The sequence below is a fragment of the Saccopteryx leptura genome, chromosome 6 (assembly GCF_036850995.1).
Source record: "Saccopteryx leptura isolate mSacLep1 chromosome 6, mSacLep1_pri_phased_curated, whole genome shotgun sequence".
NCBI classification, from domain to species: Eukaryota; Metazoa; Chordata; class Mammalia; order Chiroptera; family Emballonuridae; genus Saccopteryx; species Saccopteryx leptura.
In genome coordinates this window covers 124,394,077-124,417,326 of record NC_089508.1, presented here as the reverse complement: position 1 = coordinate 124,417,326, position 23,250 = coordinate 124,394,077, and the positions used below count along the sequence as shown (strand labels likewise).

The following is a 23,250-nucleotide window of genomic DNA, read 5'->3' as shown; positions in this document are numbered from 1 at the left end:
AAAAGAAAAATGGACCGAAGGAGAAAGAAGAGTGGAGCGGGAGCTCATACAGTTTCATCCTGGCCCATGAATACAAGTCACAGACTAAGTGACTGAAAGAAAGCTGGCAGGATGCTTATAGGTGAACACAAATGAAGAACTGAGCTCTGAGTGGAGCTACAGGGAAATGTCCATCCTTGGTGATGCTTGACCCTACTGGCCACTGGCCGTTGGGCTCCTCATTTTTGGCTCCAGTATTTTCTATCTTGACGGCCATCCCAGACTAATAGCTTTTGTAAGTTCTGCTACTGGACATACCTTTCCACAATTGTTGGTATTAAAAGATCTCTGCATCTCACATTCACTGGGATTAGCTAAAAATCTTAGGTTGTACTTGCCCCACACGTCGTTGGTTGGCCCTATCCTGTCACTGTCTTCATCACTGTCAGCAATCTCTTCCACAGGTTGGGAGCCACAAGCATTATTATTCTTATAAATATTCAAGGCCTTCAGTCTCTGAAGCACAATCTTACTAAATGCTTTGCCACTGGCTACCTGGTTCTTTCCCCAGTCTATAAAGTTAGCATTTCAAAGCTAATTGCAAAAACTTTCTTTGGGTTCTTCTTGTCTTCTTGTTGCAAAACCATTTCTTCTAGTTAACATAGGCTTATATCACTTGGGGTCTGATCAGCTTGACTTCCTCATGGTGGAGTAACTAAATTGGACTCCTTTCCAGACTGCTAGAGTAGGCCAAGGAACAAAAACTACAAGCATTCCCCTTAAGGTCAGAAACAAACTAGAGTATCTGCTGTCATCACTGTTATTTAATACAGTATTGGAAGTCTAGCCACAGCAATCAGGCAAGAAGAAAGAAAAAGCATCCAAATTGGAAAGGGAAGTAAAATTGTCATTATTTGCAGATGGCATGATACTTTATATAGAGAACCCTAAAGATTCCACCAAAAAACTACTAGAATTGATAAATGAATTCAGTAAAGTAGCAGGATACAAAACAAACATCCAGAAATCAGTTGCATTTTTTTTTGTATTTTTTTTGTATTTTTCTGAAGCTGGAAATGGGGAGGCAGTCAGATAGACTCCCGCATGTGCCCGACCGGGATCCACCCGGCACGCCCACCAGGGGGCGACACTCTGCCCATCCAGGGCGTCGCTCTGTTGCGACCAGAGCCACTCTAGCACCTGGGGCAGAGGCCAAGGAGCCATCCCCAGCACCCGGACCATCTTTTGCTCCAATGGAGCCTCGGCTACGGGAGGGGAAGAGAGAAACAGAGAGGAAGGAGAGGGGGAGGGGTGGAGAAGCAGATGGGTGCCTCTCCTGTGTGCCCTGGCCGGGAATCGAACCCGGGACTTCGGCACACCAGGCTGACGCTCTACCACTGAGCCAAATGGCCAGGGCCCAGTTGCATTTTTATATACCAATAATGAACTATCAGAAAGGGAAACTAAGAAAACAATTCCATTCACAATTACTTCAAAAAGAATAAAACACTTAGGAATAAATTTAACAAGAGTGTAAAAGACCTGTACTCAGGAAATTATAAAACACTGAAGAAAGAAATCGAAGAAGATACAAATTAGTGGAAGTATATATTGTGTTCACTGATAGAAAGAATTAACATCACCAAAATATCCATATTACCCAAAGCAATCTATAAATTCAATGCAATTTTTATCAAGATTCCAATAGTGTTATTTCACAGAAGTAGAGCAAATATTCCATAAACTTATATGGAACCACAAAAGACTGCAAATAGCCACAGAAAGCTTGATAAAGAAGAACAAAGGTGGAGGAATCATGCTACCTGATATCAAACTATACTAGAAAGCCATAGTAATCAAAACAGCATGGTACTGGCACAAAAAGAGACATATAGATCAATGGAACAGAATAGAGAGCCTAGAAATCAATCCAAGCCTATATGGTCAATTAATACTTGAAAAGGAAGCAAAAATATACAGTGAGGTAAGACAGTCTATTCAATAAGTAGTGTTGGGAAAATTGGACAGATAAGTGCAAAAAAATGAAACTAGACCACCTTCTTATATCACTTACAAGAATAAACTGAAAATGGATTAAAGACTTAAATATTGGCCCTGGCCGGTTGGCTCAGTGGTAGAGCATCGGCCTGGCATGCAGGAGTCCCGGGTTCGATTCCTGTTCAGGGCACACAGGAGAAGCGCCCATCTGCTTCTCCACCCCTCCCCCTCTCCTTTCTCTCTGTCTCTCTCTTCCCCTCCCGCAGCCAAGGCTCCACTGGAGCAGAGATGGCCTGGGCGCTGGAGATGGCTCTATGACCTCTGCCTCAGGCACTAGAATGGCTCTGGTTGCAACAGAGCGGTGCCCTGGATGGGCGGAGCATCGCCCCCTGGTGGGCATGCCGGATGGATCCCGGTCGGGTGCATGTGGGAGTCTGTCTGCCTCCCATTTCCAACTTTGGAAAAACACACACACACAAAAAAAGAAAAAGACAAATATTAAACTCAAAATTATAGAAATACTGGGTAAATACTTAGGCAGTAAAATCTCAAACATTTCTTATAGCAATGTTTTTTCAGCTATATCTCTTTGGGCAAAGAAAACAAGAGAAAAGATAAACGGGAAGACCACATCAAACTAAAAAGTCTCTGCACAGCAAAGAAAACCATCAACAAAATGAAAAGACAATCCAATGAAAGGGAGAACATATTCATCGATACATTTGATAAGGGATTAATATCCAAAATTTATAAAGAAGTTATAAAACTCAACACAAACAAACAAACAATTAGATTAAAAATGGACCAAAAATTCTGACCTGTGGTGGCGCAGTGGATAAAGCATCGACCTGGAATGCTGAGGTCACGGTTTAAAACCCCAGGCTCACCTGGTCAAGGCACATATGGGAGTTGATGCTTCCTGCTCCCGCCCCCCTCCCCCGGCCCTTCTCTCTCTCCTCTCTAAAATGAATTAAAAAAAAAAAAAGAAAAAAGACGAAATGGCCAAAAATGAGAGAAAAAAATTTATGGGCACAGACAGCAATGTGGTGACTATCCAGGGGAGGGATGTGGGGTGGCGGCGGGAGGTAGAGGGGGTGAAGGAGGGATAAATAGTGACAGATGAAGGTTTGACATGCGGTGGGAGGTGAATATGCAATATGGTGTGTGATGTGTTGTAGAATTGGGCGCCTGAAACCTGTATAATTTTGTTAACCAGTGGTACACCAATAAATTCAATTTAAAAATAAAAGAAATAGACAACAAACCTGAGTAGTTAAGTCACAAAAGAAGATATAAAAATGACCCAAAACCATGTAAGCATGTGATCAACATCATTAGACATCAGAAAAAATAAAGTTAAAGCAGCAAGGAGATGGCTGAAAAAGCCCCACCAGAATAGCTAACAATAAAAAAGGACTTAAACAATAAATGCTAGCAAAGGGTGGAGTCTTCACACGTCGCTGGAGGGAGTGCAAAATTAAACCTCTGCTTTGACAAAATCTATGGCAGTTCCTTTTATAGGTAAAGTTAAAACTGTTCTATTACCTAGCAGTTCAACAGCACAAAAAGACTTGTGTAAAAATGTCTCCCTTTATAATAGCCACAAGTTTGAGACACCTCATTGGAATGTGATATCTTCATACTAGTCAATAAAAAAAACCCAGTTCGTTATACATGAAGCAATATGGTGATTCTCAAAAACATTACGTAGGTTAAAAGAAGCTCAATACAAAAAGTACATACTTTATTGTTCTATATAAAAAGTTCAGAATAGACCAAATTAATCAATGGTAAAAGAAACTACAGAAGTAGCCGCTCTGCAAAGCCACCTCTGCCTGTCCCTGTGTCGCTCTCTGGGGTAGCCACCTGCAAAGTCACGGACTCCCACTTTCTTTTTAATCCACTCCCTCAGGTCACCTGCGTGCCCCACCTGTCAATCGCGGCGTGGACATCAGCGCCCCAATCACCACTAGGACTCCAGAAGGAAGAAGGATTTTGTGGAGGAGGCAGAGAATGGAAGAGACACACCTGTTAAAGGGAGTGCTGAGGGAAACAGGGAGCAGAAGGCCGACGGGGAGGTGGATGAAGAGGGGGAGGAAGGAGGAGAGGAAGACTGTGATGGTGAGGAAGAGGTTGGAGATGGAGATGAGGGGGCTGAGGCAGCTACGGGCAAGCGGGCAGCTGAAGATGATAAGAGTGACGATGCTCACACCATGAGGAGGGGAATAAACAGCAAAAAAAGAAAAGTTAAACTTAAAAAAAAGAAAGGCTGCCGTGACCTATTTACCCTCCACTTCCCGTCTCAGAATCTGAACGTGGTCACTCAGTAAAGAGTCGCCCCACCACCCCCTGCAAATTTCTTTGTATTTTTAAAATTTACATTTCATATTTTTTGTGCATATTTTTAGGGTTCAGCCCTTTATAATGATCTCCGGATGACCAAACCAGCCCGTTCTACTCTGACTTACTTTTTGTGTGACCATGTTCATTATAATCTCAAAAGAGAAAAGATAACCTTGTAAAAAAAAATTAACAAAAAAAAAGCAGCAACAACTACCACAAAACAATCTTATTCAGAGCCCCATTCACTTCCTTTGTGTATGTGCTTAGCTGTGCTATAGCAGTTCCTCTGTATGAGAGGGCTAAAAGGCCAAAGAGAAAAGGTTTATTTTTTTTCTTCCTTATTTTGGTCTATGAAGTTGCTGTTTAATTTTTCTTATTTTGGCCTTTTTGATTTATGTGTGAAACAATGTTGTCCAACAATAAACTAGAATTTTAATTTCCTGAGTTGTTCTAACAAACAAATAAAACAAACAAATAAACAAAAGTTGCTCTTAGGAGAGGGACAAGGATCGACCAGAAGACCTATTCTGAAGTAATTAAAATGTTTTTTTCTCTTGAGATGTTGATTATATTTTCAAAATTAATCAATTATACATTTAAATACATTTCACTGTATACAAACTTCATCTTTAAAAAACGGCCTTGAGAGATGACGTCAGAGTAATGGCGGGGTAGGAAGCGATACCGATAATTCGACCCCAAAACTCAACAAGATCTTCAACCAGAAACAGAAAAACCTATCCTTGGAGCCTCCAGATGTTTTGCAATGCACCCGAAGGTATGATCGAGTGAAAAATTGGCTAAATATATAACCAAACCCCGAAGGAAATAGGGAGTAAGAAATGCTCTGCCTTCCTCACTAACCTAAACAGGGCGGCTTTCACTGGAAACTGAGAATATAGAAACTAAGGCGGGCAAAGGGAGTGAATAGATCCAGGCCGCGGCACAAATGGCCAAACCAGGCTGTGGCACAGAGATCCAGGCCGAGGAAAAACTGTTCCTGTGACAAACCGGGCAATACAGCTAACGCTCGTGCCAAACCCAGACAAAGAAAGACAAGCGGGGCAGCCATTTTACCCGATCTCCAGGTCGGCGCGCGCAGATAGTGGGTGAGAGATTCCTTCCAAAGCCCCGGGAGCGTGCGCCCGTGTTGTCCCACAGAGAGGCAGAGTCAGAGGCATTTGTGTGGGCCGATAGTGGAATCTCTGGGCCACCCCAGCGCCCTGGGGGAGCCGCGCACGGGGAGGGAGCGAGAACTAATTCCAATGCTGGAACTTTTCCGTGCGGAAGGGGGTTTCACTCAGAGAGTGAGGCCGCTGGTCTGATATCCTGGTCTGCACATGCAGATAGTGAGCGAGAGATTCCTCCGAGTGCCTCGGCAGTGCCCACCCATGTTATCCCACAGAGGGGCAGAGTCAGGGGCCTTTGTGTGGGACGAAAGCGGAATCTTAGGCCGCCCCAGCGCTTTGAAAAAGCCGCACACGGGGACAGAGCGAGAGCCAATTCCAACGCTGGAACTTTTCAGTGCGGCGGGGGTTTTCACTCAGAGGGCGAGACTTCCAGCCTGACATCCTGGTCTGCGCGCGCAGATAGTGAGCGAGAGTTTACTCCAAGCGCCCCGGGAGTGGGTGCCTGCCCGTGTTACCGGACAGAGTGGCAGAGTCAGAAGTCTTTGAGTGGGCAGAAGCCCCGCCTGATTATGCTAGCAGCTCTGACTGACTGAGCCTTACCCAGAGCTCTGCGCTGAGTGGGAATAGAGTGGGGAGTTGCCAGCTCTTTGAGCCTCTTACTATCCAGGCAGAGGCAGCAGCAACCCCATAGCTGGATTATCAGGCTACTACTTGAGGAAGGAAAGACTAGGCTCCAGGAACACAGACTCTCTCACTGTCGGAGCCTATAAATGCTAATGAGCCTCGACTGCCAACGAGACTGAAGCACAATACATGACATCGCCATAGAGACTTATCAACTGCAAACCTCTACCTGAGCGTGCCAAAGGGGCAGAACCCGGGGTACAGAGTCACCGACCAGGAAGAAGGAGAGAAAAGAAAAAGCAAGAAGATAACCTCTCAAAATCAAGAATAATCCGCAGACTTTATAACCTATCCCATTTTATTATATTTGTTCGTTTGTTTCTCTTATCTTCATCCTTGATTTTTTTTTTTCCTCCTCCAATTTGGTCGTTTAACTCTCTACTGGTCTTACTCTCTCCTCTCCTTGAACTACACTACCCATGTGTTACATCTCCCATTACCTTTTCTTTCCTCTTCCTTTCTATGATGGTTGCACTCCAAAACCCTTAACTCTCTCTCTCTCTTTTTTCTTTTTTCTTCTTTTAGTGGTTCCCTCTTATTTTTCTCTCTTTCTTTTCTCCCTCTATATTAGTTTCTTCCTTTCTCCTTTACGTCTCCTCTCATTCAAACCTCAATAACGAACAAATTATCTGGGACTCAAACTTATGTTTGTGGCATTTTGGGGGGTTTTTACTTCACCTTTTTAACTCACTAGCAGTGCTCCCATCCCTGGCTCTCCATTTTATCAAGCTCTTGTTCCACTAAATACAATAGTAATTTTTTAATTTGTCCCCCCATTTTCCTGTTTCCCTCTTATTCCTCTCATCATAACTCTTAGTCAACCAACACCTAAATGCAAATCACTTTATTCTTGATCCAAATTTTTTCATTATTTGCTTTTTGTGGGTCCATACCCCCCCCCCCCTTTTATTTTTTATTTTTATTTATTTATTTTTTTTCTTGCCCCTTTATTACTTTTCCCCAATTCAGGCCCTCCATTACAGGCATTGTTTGTTCTATTAAATACAATATAATTCACAGTTCACCACAAGATTTTCTCAAGAAAGAGGGGAAAGGAGAGGAGAGGAAAAAAGGAGGGGGGAAATAATTTCCTTTTTTTTTTTTTAATTTTTATTTTATTTTATTTTTCTTTATTTCATTATTAATTTAAAAAAACACAACCTTTTTCAATTTTTAATTTTTTTAACTTTTTATTCTTTATTAAATCTCATTAATACTATCAACAAAACCACTCTCAGATGCCATTAAGGAAGAGAAAATCGAATATCATGGATACAAAAGAAAGAGAGGTAACACAGATAGATGAGGAAAAATCTATGGAAAAAAAATTTAATATATTGGCAACCTTGGAGCTAAATGACAGAGAATTCAAGATAGAAATCCTAAAAATACTCAGGGATATACAAGAAAACACAGAAAGGCAATTTAGGGAGCTCAGAAAACAACTCAATGAACACAAAGAATATATGTCCAAGGAAATTGAAACTATAAAAACAAATCAAACAGAGATGAAAAACTCAATTCACGAGCTGAAAAATGAGGTAACAAGCTTAGCTAATAGAACAGGCCAGATAGAAGAGAGGATTAGTCAAATAGAAGACAAGCAACTTGAGGCACAACAGAGAGAAGAAAGAGACTCAAAAATTTAAAAAAATGAGATAGCCCTACAAGAATTATCTGACTCCATCAGAAAGAATAACATAAGAATAATAGGTATATCAGAGGGAGAAGAGAGATAAAATGGAATGGAGAACGTACTCAAACAAATAATAGATGAGAACTTCCCAAGCCTGTGGAAAGAACTAAAGCCTCAAATTCAAGAAGCAAACAGAACTCCGAGTTTTCTTAACCCCAACAAACCTACTCCAAGGCACATCATAAAAAACGGCCTTGAACAATGTGCACAAAAGTCTGCTCAAACACACACACAAACATAAACACACACACTTCATGTTAAACATCGGATTGCAAAAATAAAAAATCTGTCACTGAGAGTGTGGAACAACTGGAACTTGTATCCTCTGTTTGTGGAAATGGAAACGAGTTGACAATATTTCATATCGTGCGTGTGTGCCTATGACCCAGCAATTCCACCACTAACTGTGTACTTCCCTCAAATCACAGATACAATTACTGTAAGTCAGGGCATTACTGCCTTGAATAGTCACACATCAGAAGTCAGCAACAGGAAAGTGGGTATAAACTGTGCATCAACCATACTACTGAACATCAAACAGCAGTAAAAGCGGAAAGAGCACAGGTTCTGCCAGCAGTTGTTTCTGAGTAGGGCTACTCAGAAACAGAATATTGAGTGAGCAAAAAAAGATGCAGAAAAATACACATTACATGATACCATTTATATAAAACTTGGAAATATAAAAACTCAATTTAATGAACTCCCCATGCATGTATGCATAAAAAGGAATGGTATGAAAACATGAATGAATAATAAGTATTGAATTCAAAAGAGTGTTTATCTCTAAGGAGGGAAAAGGTGTGTGTGTGGGGGCCTCCATCTCTATTTATAATGTTTGATTTTAAAAATCTGAAGCAAATGTGGAAAAATCATATCTGTTGTGCTTGGGGGTGAATACAGGGCATTTATTTGAGATACTATTCTCTATGAATTTCTGCATGTTGAAATATTTCAAGATAAACAAAGAGAAGTCTACTCTCTGACAATCCAAGCTTAGAGAGACTGGTGTAAGGAATTAGAACTAGTTTCATTGTCTCCTGAGAACTCGAAACTGTCCTCCTCCCCAAGAAATACAGGAGTCATTGTGCTTTGGAGCTTCAGGTATACTTTAGCTCATTTATTTATTCTATCCTCTTTCCACGAGGGACTCAGGGTTGCTCGTGACCAAAGACATATAGTGAGCCAGGAAAATGTAAACACAAGTAGAAAGTCAGGATCAAAGACAACAAATACTCCATCGATACTGGTTAACCACAGTGGCAGTGATCAAGTTTCAAACTTGGCTCCAAACTTCTTGGCAGCAGCAACCATTCCACCTCCAGCTGCCCTGTAAAGGCAGGTTACAAAAACTCACCTTTGTTCTACAGAATTTACACTCGATATTTTCCTGAGCTGTCTCTGTGTGCTGTTTTTCATGTTGCCTTGCTAATTAGCCAGGTTCTTCTTTCCCTAATCCTCTGTTTCCCCCTCTCTCCTTTCCTTCTTCCTTTCTTTTCATTCTTTCATTTATTTTACCCAAATGCCAGATCCTTAAGACCAGCATTGGTTAGGAGTGCAGGTCCTATTTACTATTTATTGGCTGAAATACCCTCCAGTGAGGTTTTAACTTCTCTGTGCCTCAGTTTTCCAATGTTCGAATGGGGGTATCTATCACCTGTAATCATAGTGTCAGAGAGTAAGTGAGATAATGCATGCAAAAAGCTCTGAATGGTGCTAGTCTCTGCTCAGTAACCTCTAGTTGTTATGATTATCATCACTCAGTGGAGGACAGCATGAGTCACAGAGCTTTCCATGCCCTGGTCAGGGACAGAGAGGAGCAGGGTAAGGCTTCACTGTCTCCCACGCAAGACAGTTAGTGGCATGAAGCTCAGGAAGTGGGAGCTGACACCAGTACCGCCCTCAGACTCAGGTGCACAGTTAACTAGCCTCAGATCCAGCAGCACACTTAGCAACCATCTCCAGATCCATCAGCACATGTAACCAGCTAGCTCCTGCACCACAACAGCAGAGCGTCATCTGATGCGCAGGACATGAGGGATACTTGGCATTTCTGCTTCTAAGGCAACCACAACATTCTTTCTGAGATTCCTTTTGGAAAAAAAAGAAACCCTTCAGTACACACTAGCCCGGACCATTTCAGACAGTGGGACGTGTATCTCTCCCCTTTCCTGGAGACCCGGGCAAAGCCCGAATAGAGGACAGTTAAAACCCCTGCTTACATCCTCTTTACCTGTTTGACCTTGAAATGGAAGGAGAAAAATCAGAGCCTTTCACTAGGAAGTCCCTAACACTTCTGAGGTGCAGGTGCACATACCTACCTGAAAATAGAGCCCAAGAACAGTGAACAGCAGGAGACACCGACTTACACATTTGCAACCATTTTACATTCACTAAGGGTCCCTAAAGACAAAGCATTTTCTTCCGGCTCAGTTTAGAATTATTTGCATATGTCCTGCCCACAGTGACCCTTAGGAGCTCCAGCGTGCCCTGAGGGTGTGCACCTAGGAGACTGACACCTCTCCTTCCTATCCTGCTCACTAAAGAGAACACATGGTAAAAATGATAATTCTGACCTGAAAAACAAGGCAAACACTTTTTCTTTACTAATTTATTAATAAGTTTAATAATAAACTTATACAAAAAAACATGTTTTTGGCTTTGAACCCATGACATAAAATAAAGAGGCAAATAATGGGAATCATTGGCTGAGAGGTGAGAGCGCTGCTGCCGCTGTGAGCTGACATTACTGCTGGCCGTGGGAGGGCCACTCAGAGCAAGAACTGGGGATGCATGTAATTCCACGGCCCACGCCAGTCCCCAGGGCTGTCTCTGGTCACCTGGTTATCATCTACAGGGAAGGGGGCCTCCCTTTCTCTCACTTTCCTCCCTCCCTTTCTAACCTTTAACTATAAGAACAGTGCCCAATAATGATTTGATGTGTCCTAGTTTGCAGGATAGTGTTGTTATCTTAACCTATATATGCTCAGCCTTTAAGAATATAAAAGCGCTCCAATCAACTGTAACGATAAGCCATCTCTATTTTTGGTCGGCTATCTGCTGCAGGCAGAGCTTCATGTAGGAGTTCTTGCTGCGAGTCTCCAGGACAGCGTCCCGGACCAGCTCGATGAACAGCTGCGGCCACAGCCGCTGCAGGGCCGCGCCCTTGGTGCTGACCTCCGCGGCTCCCTTCACCAGGTCCTCCACGTACCTCTTGCAGAATTTCTGTTTTTCCTTTGTTTCCTGTTCAAAAACAAAGAATAGGCACAGAATCGTTATTAATCCAAAAGCCACAGCAACAGTTCACTGAGCAGGAGATACTTGAGACCCTACTGTAACCCCACCTGTCAGAGTGGTCTGGACTCGAGCTGCCCCTGGGGCCTGCCCAGCCTGCAGAGGGCATGGACACGGCTCCGGGCGCTCCCTGCCCGGCGCCAGTGGGAACACACGCTTCTTTACTGGGCTCTCCCTCGGCACTGCCCTGCCTCTCCTGGTGGACATGCTTCCAGTCAGGCGTTTAGCTCACACAGGCAGCTGGATGCCTGTCAGGGCTTCTAGTGGTAAATGGGTCAGAATTCTGAGCCTGACAGCATTAATTGGTGTGGGGTCAGTTATCCACAAACACAGTCTAAACAACCATACTCTAAACTCACTCTGTACTTTAGGGGGGCATGTAGTGTACATTATACTGACTTGTGTGGCCTAGACCACTGCACAAAGCTGGGGGAAAGTGGAGGAGGAAGAGGAGGAGACAGATACAAACCTGGGACCCAGAGGCTGGCTTTCCCTCTCTACTTGTGGCTGGCATCTACAGCGGGAAACCCAGGTTCAAAACACAAGAGTGGACACTTCAGACCCAAGGATGTGTGGGCACTGGGCTTCAGGTCACCCAGAGGCAGAGACCAAGCCATTGTATCTAATGCAAGCATTTGACATTAATTTTGGATATTAATACTTTGGGGGAGTTTGAAAGCATGATGATGATAAGGAAAAATCAATGACATAGATCAGATAATCAGAATTACAGGGGAATCAACTCACTGCAATGAAGAGGAAAGAAATGTCAATGAGACAGTTGGTCTAACTACTTGCAAAGGATCTACAGAAACCTCCAACTCAAATCAAAACACCAAAATAACTTCAAGATGAATTAAAGAGAAAAATTTTAAGTATCAATAGATATTGCCATTAAAATTATACTTACAAAGATTTATAATAATAAGGAAAACATAATGTTAAGTGGAAAAAACAGAAAATAAGATTTTGGTGGATTATGGGTTAGACACAAGTATGTTCTTGTCAGAACATAGCAGTTGTACAGCTGAGATTTGTATTTCATTGTATATAAATTTTACTTCAAAAGAAGAAACTATATAAAATACTGAACTCTAATTAATGGCATTCATGCTGAATTAGTTAGAGAGAAGCATGCTAATGCCTGCAATTACTTTAAAATAAATTTCAAAAATAAGGGCTTTTCGATGAACAGAGGACGGGGCAGATGCAGAGCTATGAGAGAGCACGTTCACAGCGGTCTCAAGCTGTGCGTCTGGTTGTTCACACGGTCTTCCAGCTTTGCTGTATATTTGACATTTTTATTAAAAAGTTAGAAAAAAGTATACATAGGAAACTACTGGAAGAAAATATACTGAAATGTCATTAAGACAGTCTGTTGTGAGACCATGAGTGTTTTTTTCCTTTGTTTTATTTCTCTTCCATGTCTAAATTTTTACAATTTTTTGAATTATGCCCTTCAAATAATGCTTTTTCCATTCTCAAATGCTTTCATATACTTAATTTTTTCTATCCCACAGTATCCCTATGTGGTTCACAAAGCAAGTATTTTACAAGTCCAATCCTGATGAGATGAACTCTCTACAACACTGTTTATATTATTTCATTGAACTAAAATTTTATTGTCATGAAGATTGTTAGGGAGAAATACAGGCCAGCGGTGGGATTTGTTATAAAGCTATATTAACTATAACATTATATTGGGATGTAATCCATATCTCCATTTTATAAATGGGAAAGTACGGTCAATAGAAGTTGAGAGACTTGCTCAGGATTAGACATCATCTGAAAACACTAATCTAATCCTTGAAGAACTTGCAGTGTAGCTGGAGAGATGGCCTACACATATGAAAAGCTAACAAAAAATTAAACAGCAGGCCCTGGCCGGTTGGCTCAGTGGTAGAGCGTCGGCCTGGCATGCAGAAGTCCCGAGTTCGATTCCCGGCCAGGACACACAGGAGAAGTGCCCATCTGCTTGTCCACCCCTCCCCCTCTCTCCTTCCTCTCTGTCTCTCTCTTCCCCTCCTGCAGCTGAGGCTCCATTGGAGCAAAGATGGCCCAGGCACTAGGGATGGCTCCTTGGCCTCTGCCCCAGGCGCTAGAGTGGCTCTGGTCACAACAGAGCGACGCCCTGGAGGGGCAGAGCATCGCCCCCTGGTGGGCGTGCCGGGTGGATCCCGGTCGGGCGCATGCGGGAGTCTGTCTGACTGTCTCTCACTGTTTCCAGCTTCAGAAAAATACAAAATAAATAAATAAATAAATAAAAATAAACAGCAAATATGGGCTTAATGAGATATTTAGACAGCAAATATAATCAGAGTTCAGTGAAGAGAACCCTTTTGCGCGTGGTGGTCAAGCAGACTTCAGAAAGCAGCATACACAGTCTACTGACTGAGAGTGTCCAAGGTCGGGAACAGCAGGGCTGAGTTCTGGACGTGGCTTAGTCAAAATGATCATGGGATCCCAAGTTTCCAGTTTTCCTCATCTGTCCAAGGACAGGACTGGACTCGAGAGTCACTTTCAGCTCTCTAATTCTACATCCATCAGGAGACTGGATGGACAATTACCAAGCAACAGAATTGTCCATGTCACATGTGTAATTGTACATGTCACGTGTATAATGAAAGGATGTGCCTACCCTGATCTGTGAGAAAATCACATCTATTAACCCCCACCCTCCCCCAAGCACTCAGGATGCAGGAGAGACTGAGCATTCTATGTGGCAGAGATTTAAATAATTTCAAGCAATGGTGGGAGTCTATGGTGTAAGTAAAAGAATGCTGGGTTGTGATCAAGAGAGGGTGTTGAAGCGATGAGGGCAATGTCTGTCAGGGAGTAAGAATGCAAGCCTCTTAGCCGCCTAATATTCCTTCCAAAATATTTTGTGACGTCAGTTCATTCTTTGCCTTTGGTACTTCTCAAAGCAGGAGTCAACATTCCCTGCCTTTCCTTCTCCTTGCTTAGTTACTGCTTAGACCACTTTAATCAAGACTGCTTATATGATTCCACTGAAACTATGTCAGTTGAAAAAACAAAACAAAAAAACAAACAAACTAATGACATTGAGTGCCAAATTTATCAATTTTTTTTTCTTTCTCATTTGTGCCCTTGGTGTTAGAAAATCATAGCCTACCCAACCAAGGTCATAAAGACTTTTCTTCTTTTTAAAAACTGAGAACTTTAAAATTTTACTTTTCATACTTGGATTTTTATTTAATCTGGAGTTAGTGTTTACTGTCAGTGTAAAGTAGAGTTCCGTCACTACCAGTTATGCAGTCTGTCACTCTGGTCTGCAGTAGCCGCTAGCCAGACAGTCCCCCGCACACGGACACCGTTGGCTCTCTGCCGTGTGCACAGGCTACATGTCCCTTCCTACACTGCCTACATCACTGTGCTTTACAATAACACTCACTGTCTGGCAAGGCAAGTTTTCTCACTTTTACTCTTGTGTGTTTTAGGCCTATCAGATAACTTTTAAAAAACTACTCCATCAAATAACTTTTATGATCAAATGGTGAAGTTCCACAAATAACCCTGTCCAAATTTTGATTAAAACTTCTTCTGTTTGCCCTGGCCGGTTGGCTCAGAGGTAGAGCGTCGGCCTAGTGTGCGGAGGACCCGGGTTCGATTCCCGGCCAGGGCACACAGGAGAAGCGCCCATTTGCTTCTCCACCCCTCCGCCGCACTTTCCTCTCTGTCTCTCTCTTCCCCTCCCGCAGCCGAGGCTCCATTGGAGCAAAGATGGCCCGGGCGCTGGGGATGGCTCTGTGGCCTCTGCCCCAGGCGCTAGAGTGGCTCTGGTCGCAATATGGCGACGCCCAGGATGGGCAGAGCATCGCCCCCTGGTGGGCAGAGCGTCGCCCCATGGTGGGCGTGCCGGGTGGATCCCGGTCGGGCGCATGCGGGAGTCTGTCTGACTGTCTCTCCCCGTTTCCAGCTTAGAAAAATGAAAAAACAAACAAAAACAAACAAACAAACAAAAAAAACTTCTGTTTGTGGATGGATTTAGGAAGAACTGACACCTTTACCAAGCAGAAATTTTCTGTCCACGATCACTAACTATCTACTTACTCTTCCTCAATGTCTTTCAATAAATTTGTGAAATCTCCATAAACAGCTTATACATATTTTATTATTTAGGTCTATAATGTTTCTTACTGCAGCAAATAATATATTATTTAAAATTAGTTTCTAAATAAAAAATACAACCTAAATTATTGATTCCTTTTCTAAAAGCTCTTTATAATTTAGGGAGATTTCTGCAAGTCCTTTTTTTGTTTTTCATGTCTTTACTTATCATTCCACTGATGGTCTTGCTTATCCTAATGCTACACATGAATTTTCCGTCATTTCTTGTAGAATTTTTATGCTTTCATTATGAACTTTAAGATCTCTGATCCATTTGGAATTGATGCTGGAGTAAGATAGAATGCCCTCACTTTTTTTTCTCAGTTCCCTAATTATCCTCAAGTCTTTTATTGGAGAGTCCAGATCACTGGTTAGAGATTATTCTTCATCATATAGTCCATTCTCTTTTGTATTTAGATGCACACTTGACTTTCCATTCTATTCTATTTGCCCCTCTCCTCATGGCCATCCTATTTGGAGTGATGAGACTTTATAATGTGCCTTAATTTCTAGTAGTACTAGTCTTCTTTTTCAGAGTTTTTATGTCTATTTGCTTATTTTCCCACATGTACTGTACCTGTTTGAAAAAAATACCTCAGTGAAAAATTGTATATTTTTATCAAAATCATATTAAAATTTTAAGTTAATAAAAGAAAAGCTAACATTTTACTTTAGATCCTTCTTATCCAAAACATGGTTGGTTTTTCCATTTGTATACATCTTTTGTGTGCTTCGTTAAGGGTTCAAAGTATACTTCATATTTATTCATTAGTTTCTTACTAGGTATTTTATCTTTTTGTGTCGTTACTGCGTGTTGGGTCTTTCCTCCATTATATTTAGTTTTCAGTTGTTATTTATAGGAAAGTTGTTGATTTCTGCTCCATTACTGAATTTTTTTTTACAACTTTTTATGGTTTCTCAATTAATTAACTTGGGATTATCAGATATTCAATAACATTATCTTGCAAAGAGTAAGTTCACTCCCTTCTTTTTAAGTTACCATTGAGTTCTTTCTCTTATCTAATTGCATTATCTGTTTTGATAAATAATAATGGTGATATTGGACATCTTTGTCTTGATACTATCAGTGACACAGTAATGTTCGACACAGCTTCGATGTGGGGGGCTCACAACACATGCCTGTTACCTCACAGTTTCCAGGTATCCATCCAGGCATGGCTGAGCCTGGTGTTCAGAACTTCACAAGGCCTTCACATGGTCATGTTCCTTCCTGAAGCTTGGAGTTCTTGTCGAAACTCAAGTGGTTGTTGGCAGAATCTACATCTTTGCAAATGCCAGACTGAAGTCCCATTTTCTTGCTGGCTGTCAGCAGGAGTTGCTCTCTAGAAGCTTCTCACACTTTTATTCTTATATGACCTTTTCAAAATATGGTAGCTTTCTATTTTAAGGCCAATAGGAGATTCTCTCAGGGAAATCTTGAGCCCTCTTTTAAAGGACTTGCCTGACTAGGTCAGGCTCACCCAGGATAATCTCCATTTTTATTAACTCAAAGACTACTAATTAGGGATCTTAATTATATCTGCAGAATTCCCTTACTCTGCCAAATTCCACTGGTTAGAACCAAGTCAGAGGTTTTATCTGCACTTGAAAGAGGATATTATATTGTACAAGAGAGTGAACACTAGCAGTGGGAATCATGGAGGCCATCTTGGTTAGAATTCTGCCTCCACTAATGCTAGCATTCCCAGAGTTTCTCCATCATGCATAATGTTTACTATCCAATTTCTAGTTATCTTATTTATTTAGTTAAAGAATATTTAGAATGGGCATTTAATTATGTGAAATGCCTTCTCAACATTTATGGAAATAATCACAAATTTTCACCTTAGATTTATTAATTTATTAGTATTGAATCTTTCTTACATTCCTAGAATAAACTGCACTTGGCTGTAATGTTCATTGAATGTTTGGCTGCATTCTCACTGATAAAATTTCAAAAGGATTTCTGCATCATTAACATTCTTAGGCATCTGGTCTGGCTTTCGTTTTTCTGTGCAATCCTGATATAACATTTGAAATCAATGTTATGCTGTCAACCTTGAAAAACTATACAAGTTTCCCTCTTTTTCAGTCCTCTTGAACAATTTAGAAATCACTGGAATTATCTGCTCCTCAGAGAGTTGGTAGATTTCTCTGTGAAACTGTTATTGTTTTGAATGCAGCTCCTTGACACTTTTCTAAATGTCTTCTATGGAAATTGTATTAATTGTTGACTCATAGAAGCAACTGCGTTCAGGAAGAAAGGGACTCATAATCCTGCTGGTCTGGCTTTCACCGTCCTCTCTCGATAACATCAGGATACCTCTAAGGGCCACAGGACTGTATTCTGTCTCTTCCACACAGTCCTCTTGCTGCCGCCCGGGCTCGCCTTCCAACACCGTCTACCTCAGCCTCAGTGTCTTAACAACATTAAACTGCATCTAGTTCCCAGCTCTCCTTGTCTTTTTTATACTTCTATGCCTTTTATGCATGTTGTGCTATCATCTAGAATTGTCCTTTCTCTTTGTTACTTAGCTGTTTTATCCTTTAAGACTCACACCAGGAAGCTGCTTCTCTAGAAAACTGTCCCTGGCCAGGTTAGCCAGCCTCTCCCCTGTTTTGTAGACTGATTTGCCCTATGCATGCCTCTCACCTCTGTTAGAATGTTAGGAACTTCTTAGAGCCCAACTATTGTGTGTGGTACATAATATATGATCTTTGAATGGGTGAAAGTATAAGTGTAGAGAGAATTAAGATGAGACTGAGGGTTAGCTGACTTCAAGTATTTGAAGAGTTTCCATAAGAAAGAAACTTGTTCTCTTTTTGGCACAAAGCAGTCAGTCCTAGAGTCATTAAATGAAATGAAAGCTATCAGTTTAATTTGGGTACGAGTTTCTTTATAGTTGGAGTTGTTTGGTGGCACAGCTACATCATAAAGCAGCAGCCTGTCCTGCCCCTGCACACCTGGAGGCAAAGTCTGAGCATCTTAGGGTGCTACAAAATATGGCCACATGCAGTGAATCTTCAAATGATCTTCAAGCTCTAATGCACAGAGCCCTGTGGGTTCCAAGGAGACGCTCCAGGACTGGGGGGTGCTGAGGGGGCAGGAAAGTACAGAGCCAGTCAAACGCAGCTCTGGGCCCACCTCTTGTCTGCTACAGCTGCAGCTCTGCTGTTTGCTTTGTTTGGACTTGCTGGGTTTTCAGCTACAGTTAAAAAAAATTTGAAACCTACTTGCCTGCTTGCAGATAGCCCCTGGAGAGCAGACCTGCAGAGTGCTGAGGGATACTAGACATGCCCGGAGGCTCAAAGAAAGCATTTGAAAGGCAATCGGCTCCCAGCCCTGACTGATTATGCTGGTGACTCTGGCTGGCAATGCCTTACCCAGAACTCTGCATTGAGTGGGGATAGAGGGGGGATTTAGCAGCTCTTAAAGCCTCTTGCTCTCCAGGCACTGGCTGGGGCAACTTCACAGCTGGGTCCCAGGCTGCTGGTTTAGGAAGGAGAGATTTAGGAAGAGCCTCCGGGAAAACGAACTCTCCCATTGTTGGAGCCTGCAAACACCAACAAGTCCCGCCTACCAACAGGACTGAGGCCTAGTTTATGTCATTACCATAGCGACACAACAGCAAATCTCTGCCTAAGAGTACCACAGGGGCAGAACCTGGGTTACAGTGTCACCGGCCAAAAAGAGAGAGAAGAAAGAAAAAGGAAGAATATAACTTTTCAAAATCAGGAAAAATCCACAGTCTTTATACATTTTTCCATTTTTTTTCTTGTATTTTTTATCTTTTTTTTCTTCCTTCCACCTTGGTCATTTTATCCTCTTTCCGTTTTATTCTTTTCTTTTAATTTTGAACGTTATTACCCATAGGTGTTACATTTTCCATTCTTTTTTTTCTATGAGTGTTACATTCCAAAAAACTTAACTCAATTTTTTTTCTTTCTCTCTTTTTGTTTCTTCTTTTCTCTTTCACTTTTTCTCATTCGAATCTCACCCACAGACAAATGATTAAATTCTAGATTCAAATTTTTTCTTTGTGGCATTTTGTGTGCTTTTTACTTCACTTTTTATCTCTTTAGCATTTACCCCAACTCTGGCTATCCATTCTATAGTTTTTGTGCCACTTAATACAATAGAATTTTCATTTTTCACTGTATTTTTTTCTTTTTACTCTTTTTCTTTTTTTTTCTTTTCTCTTACACTATTTGTCATTTGACCATCGTTTACAAACAAATTATTTTATTCTTGATTCAAATCTTTTCCTTGTGGCATTTTGTGGGTTCTTGCCTTATTTTTTGCCTTTTTGTCACTCCCACCCAACCCAGGCCCTCCGTTCTACATATTTCTGTTCCACTTAGCACAATAGAATTTTCAGTTTTTCACTGCATTTTCTCAAAAAAAATTTTTTTTATCAACTCTTATTAGTGTTATTAACAATACCACTCTCAAATGCCATTAAAGAAAAATTAATAAAATATCATGGATACAAAAGACAGTGATGTAACTCAGATAGATGAAAAAATCTATAGAAAAAAAAATTTCAATAGCTTAGAAACCTTGGAGTTAAATGACAGAGAATTTAAAATTGAAGTCTTAAAAAATACTCAGGGATATATAAGAAAGCACAGAAAGGCAATTTAGGGAGCTCAAAAAACAACTCAATGAACAGAAAGAATACTTCACCAAGGAAACTGGAACTATGAAAACGAATCAAACAGAGATGAAAAACTCAATTCATGAACTGAAAAATGAGGTAACAAGTTTAGTCAATAGAACAGGCCAGATAGAGGAGAGAATTAGTGACACAGAAGACAGGCAACTAGAGGTATTACAAAGAGAAGAGGAGAGAGACTCATGAATTTAAAAAAATGAGAAAGTCCTACAGGAATTGTCTGACTCCATCAGAAAGAGCAACATAAAAATAATGGGTATATCAGAAGAAGAGAGAGAAAATGGAATGGAGAACAGATTCAAACAAATAATATACGAGAACTTCCCAGGCTTGTGGAAAGAATTAGAGCCTCAAATCCAAGAAGCAAACAGAACACCGAGTTATCTTAACCCTAATAAACCTACTCCAAGGCACATCATAATGAAATTGGCACAAACCAACGACAAAGAAAAAATTCTCAAGGCAGCCAGGGAAAAGTAGAATACAACATATAAAGGAAGGCTCATTAGATTATCAACAGATTTCTCAGCAGAAACTCTATAAGCTAGAGGAGAGTGGACCTCAATATTTAAAGTTCTGAAAGAGAGAAACTTCCAGCCAAGAATACTATACCCATCAAAGCTATCTTTCAAATACGAAGAAGAAATAAAAACATTCACAGATATAGAAAAGATGAGGGAATTTATTACCAGAAAAACCCCACTTCAGGAAATACTAAAGGGGGTTTTATGACCAGACACAAAGAACAAAACAAAACAAAACTACAAGTAAAAGCTCCATCAAGATTGCAATAAAAACAAGATTAATCTGTGACAAAGAAACAAAAAAGGGGAGAGGACAAGGATTAACAATAGCAAAGGAGGATGGAGTGTAGAAGCACTCATGAGATAATGTACTACAATGAACATGATATGTATGCTTTCCATTACTTAATGGTAACCACCCCTGAAAAAACTAACACAGAAGTACATGGCTTGAAAGAAGAAGTAACAGAGAAAAGAAGTATGGATTACAACCAAACAAAAACAAATGATAGAAAAATAAAAGAGAAGAACCAAACAAGATACAAAACTATCAGAAAGCAATATATAAAATGGCAATAGGAAACCCTCAAATGTCAAAAATTACACTAAATGTAAATGGATTGAACTCACCAATAAAAAGACACAGAGTAGCAGAATGAATTTAAAAAAAATCCAACTGTATGCTACCTACAAGAAACACATCTAAGCTACAAGGATAAAAACAATTCAAACTGAAAGGTTGGAAAACAATACTCCAAGCAAATAACATCTAAAAAAAAAGCAGATGTAGCAATACTCATATCTAACAATGCTGACTACAAGACAGCAAAGGTAATCAGAGACAAAAACGGTCACTTCATAATGATAAAGGAAACATTGAATCAAGAAGACATACACTTCTTAATCTATATGCACCAAACCAAGGAGCACCAAAATATATAAGACAGCTACTGACTGACCTAAAAACAAATACCGACAAAAATACAATCATACCTGGAGACCTCAATACACCACTGACGGCTCTAGATTGTTCATCCAAACAGAAAATCAACGAAGAAATATGGGCCTTAAATGAAACACTAGAACAATTGGATATGATAGACATCTATAGGACATTTCATCCCAAAGTGCCAGAGTAGACATTTTTCTCTAGTGTACATGGAACATTCTCAAGAATTGACCATAAGTTGGGTCACAAAAATAACATCAACAAATTCATAAAGACTGAAATTATACCAAGCATATTTTCTGATCATAAAGCCTTGAAACTAGAATTCAACTGCAAACAAGAGGTAAACAAACCCACAAAAATGTGGAAACTAAACAACATACTTTTAAAAATGAGTGGGTCAAAGAAGAAATAAGCGCAGAGATCAAAGATACATACAGGCAAACAAAAATAATAATACAACATATCAGAATCTCTGGGATGCAGCAAAAGCAGTAATAAGAGGGAAGTTTTATCACTACAGACCTATATGAACAAATAAGAGAGAGCCCAAGTAAACCACTTAACTTCACATCTTAAGGAACTAGATAAAGAAGAACAAAGGCAACCCAAAACCAGCAGAAGAAAGGAAATAATAAAAATCAGAGCAGAAATAAATGAAATAGAGAACAGAAAAACTATAGAAAAAATTAATAGAACAAGGAGCTGGTTCTTTGAAAAGATCAACAAAATTGACAAACCCCTGGCAAGACTCACCAAGGAGAAAAAGAGAAATGACTCATATAAACAAAATCCAAAATGAAAGAGGAGAAATCACCACAGATATCATAGATATACAAATAATTATTGTAGAATACTATGAGAAACTATATGCCACCAAATTTAATAATATAGAAGAAATGGATAAGTTCCTAGAACAAAACAATCTTCCTAGACTGAGTCATGAAGAAGCAGAAAGTCTAAACAGACCCATAAGCAGGGAGGAAATAGAAACAACTATTAAAAACCTCCCCCAAAATAAAAGTCCAGGGCCAGATGGCTATACTAGTGAATTCTATCAAACATTCAAAGAAGGTTTGGTTCCTATTCTACTCAAAGTCTTCCAAAAAGGTGAAGAAGAAGCAATACTGCCAAACACATTTTATGAGGCCAACATAACCCTCATACCAAAACCTGGCAAAGACAACACAAAAAAAGAAAACTACAGACCAATATCTCTAATGAATACAAATGCTAAAATAATAAACAAAATACTAGCAAATCAAATACAACAACACATTAAAAAAAATAATTCATCATGATCAAGTGGGATTCATCCTGGAATCACAAGGATGTTTCAACATGTGTAAAATGGTTAATGTAATACACCATATCAACAAAACAAAGAACAAAACCCATATGATCTTATCAATAGATGCAGAAAAGGCATTTGATAAAATACAACATTTAATGTTTAAAACACTTAACAAAATGGGTATAGAAGGAAAATATCTCAACATAATGAATGCCATCTATGATAAACCATCAGCTAACATCATATTAAGTGGCATAAAATTGAGAGCTTTTCCTCTAAAATCAGGAAAAAGACAAGGTTGTCCACTCTCTCCACTCTTATTTAACGTAGTGCTGGAAGTTCTAGCCAGAGCAATCAGGCAAGAGTAAGAAATAAAAGGCATTCATATTGTGAAAGAAGAAGTAAAAGTTTCACTTTTTGCAGATAATATGATCCTGTACATCGAAAACCCCAAAGACTCCACAAAAAGACTACTAGAGACAATACACGAATACAGTAAGGTCGCAGGATACAAAATTAATATACAAAAGTCCATTGCCTTCCTATATGCCAGCAATG

General features: G+C 40.4%; 1 protein-coding gene across 9 annotated transcripts in view; it reads right to left on the bottom strand.

Annotated features, from left to right (window-relative positions):
* Positions 1 to 10,477: 10,477 nt before the first annotated feature.
* The window catches only part of LRRC49 (leucine rich repeat containing 49), a 182,496-nt gene continuing 169,723 nt past the window's right edge, over positions 10,478 to 23,250 (bottom strand). For all 9 annotated transcript variants that reach the window (XM_066342958.1, XM_066342960.1, XM_066342959.1 and 6 more), the window contains one exon: positions 10,478 to 11,070. In XM_066342958.1, coding sequence (XP_066199055.1) covers positions 10,867 to 11,070 — 204 coding nt within the window. In that variant the 3' untranslated portion in view covers positions 10,478 to 10,866. The remainder of the gene's footprint in view (positions 11,071 to 23,250) is intronic.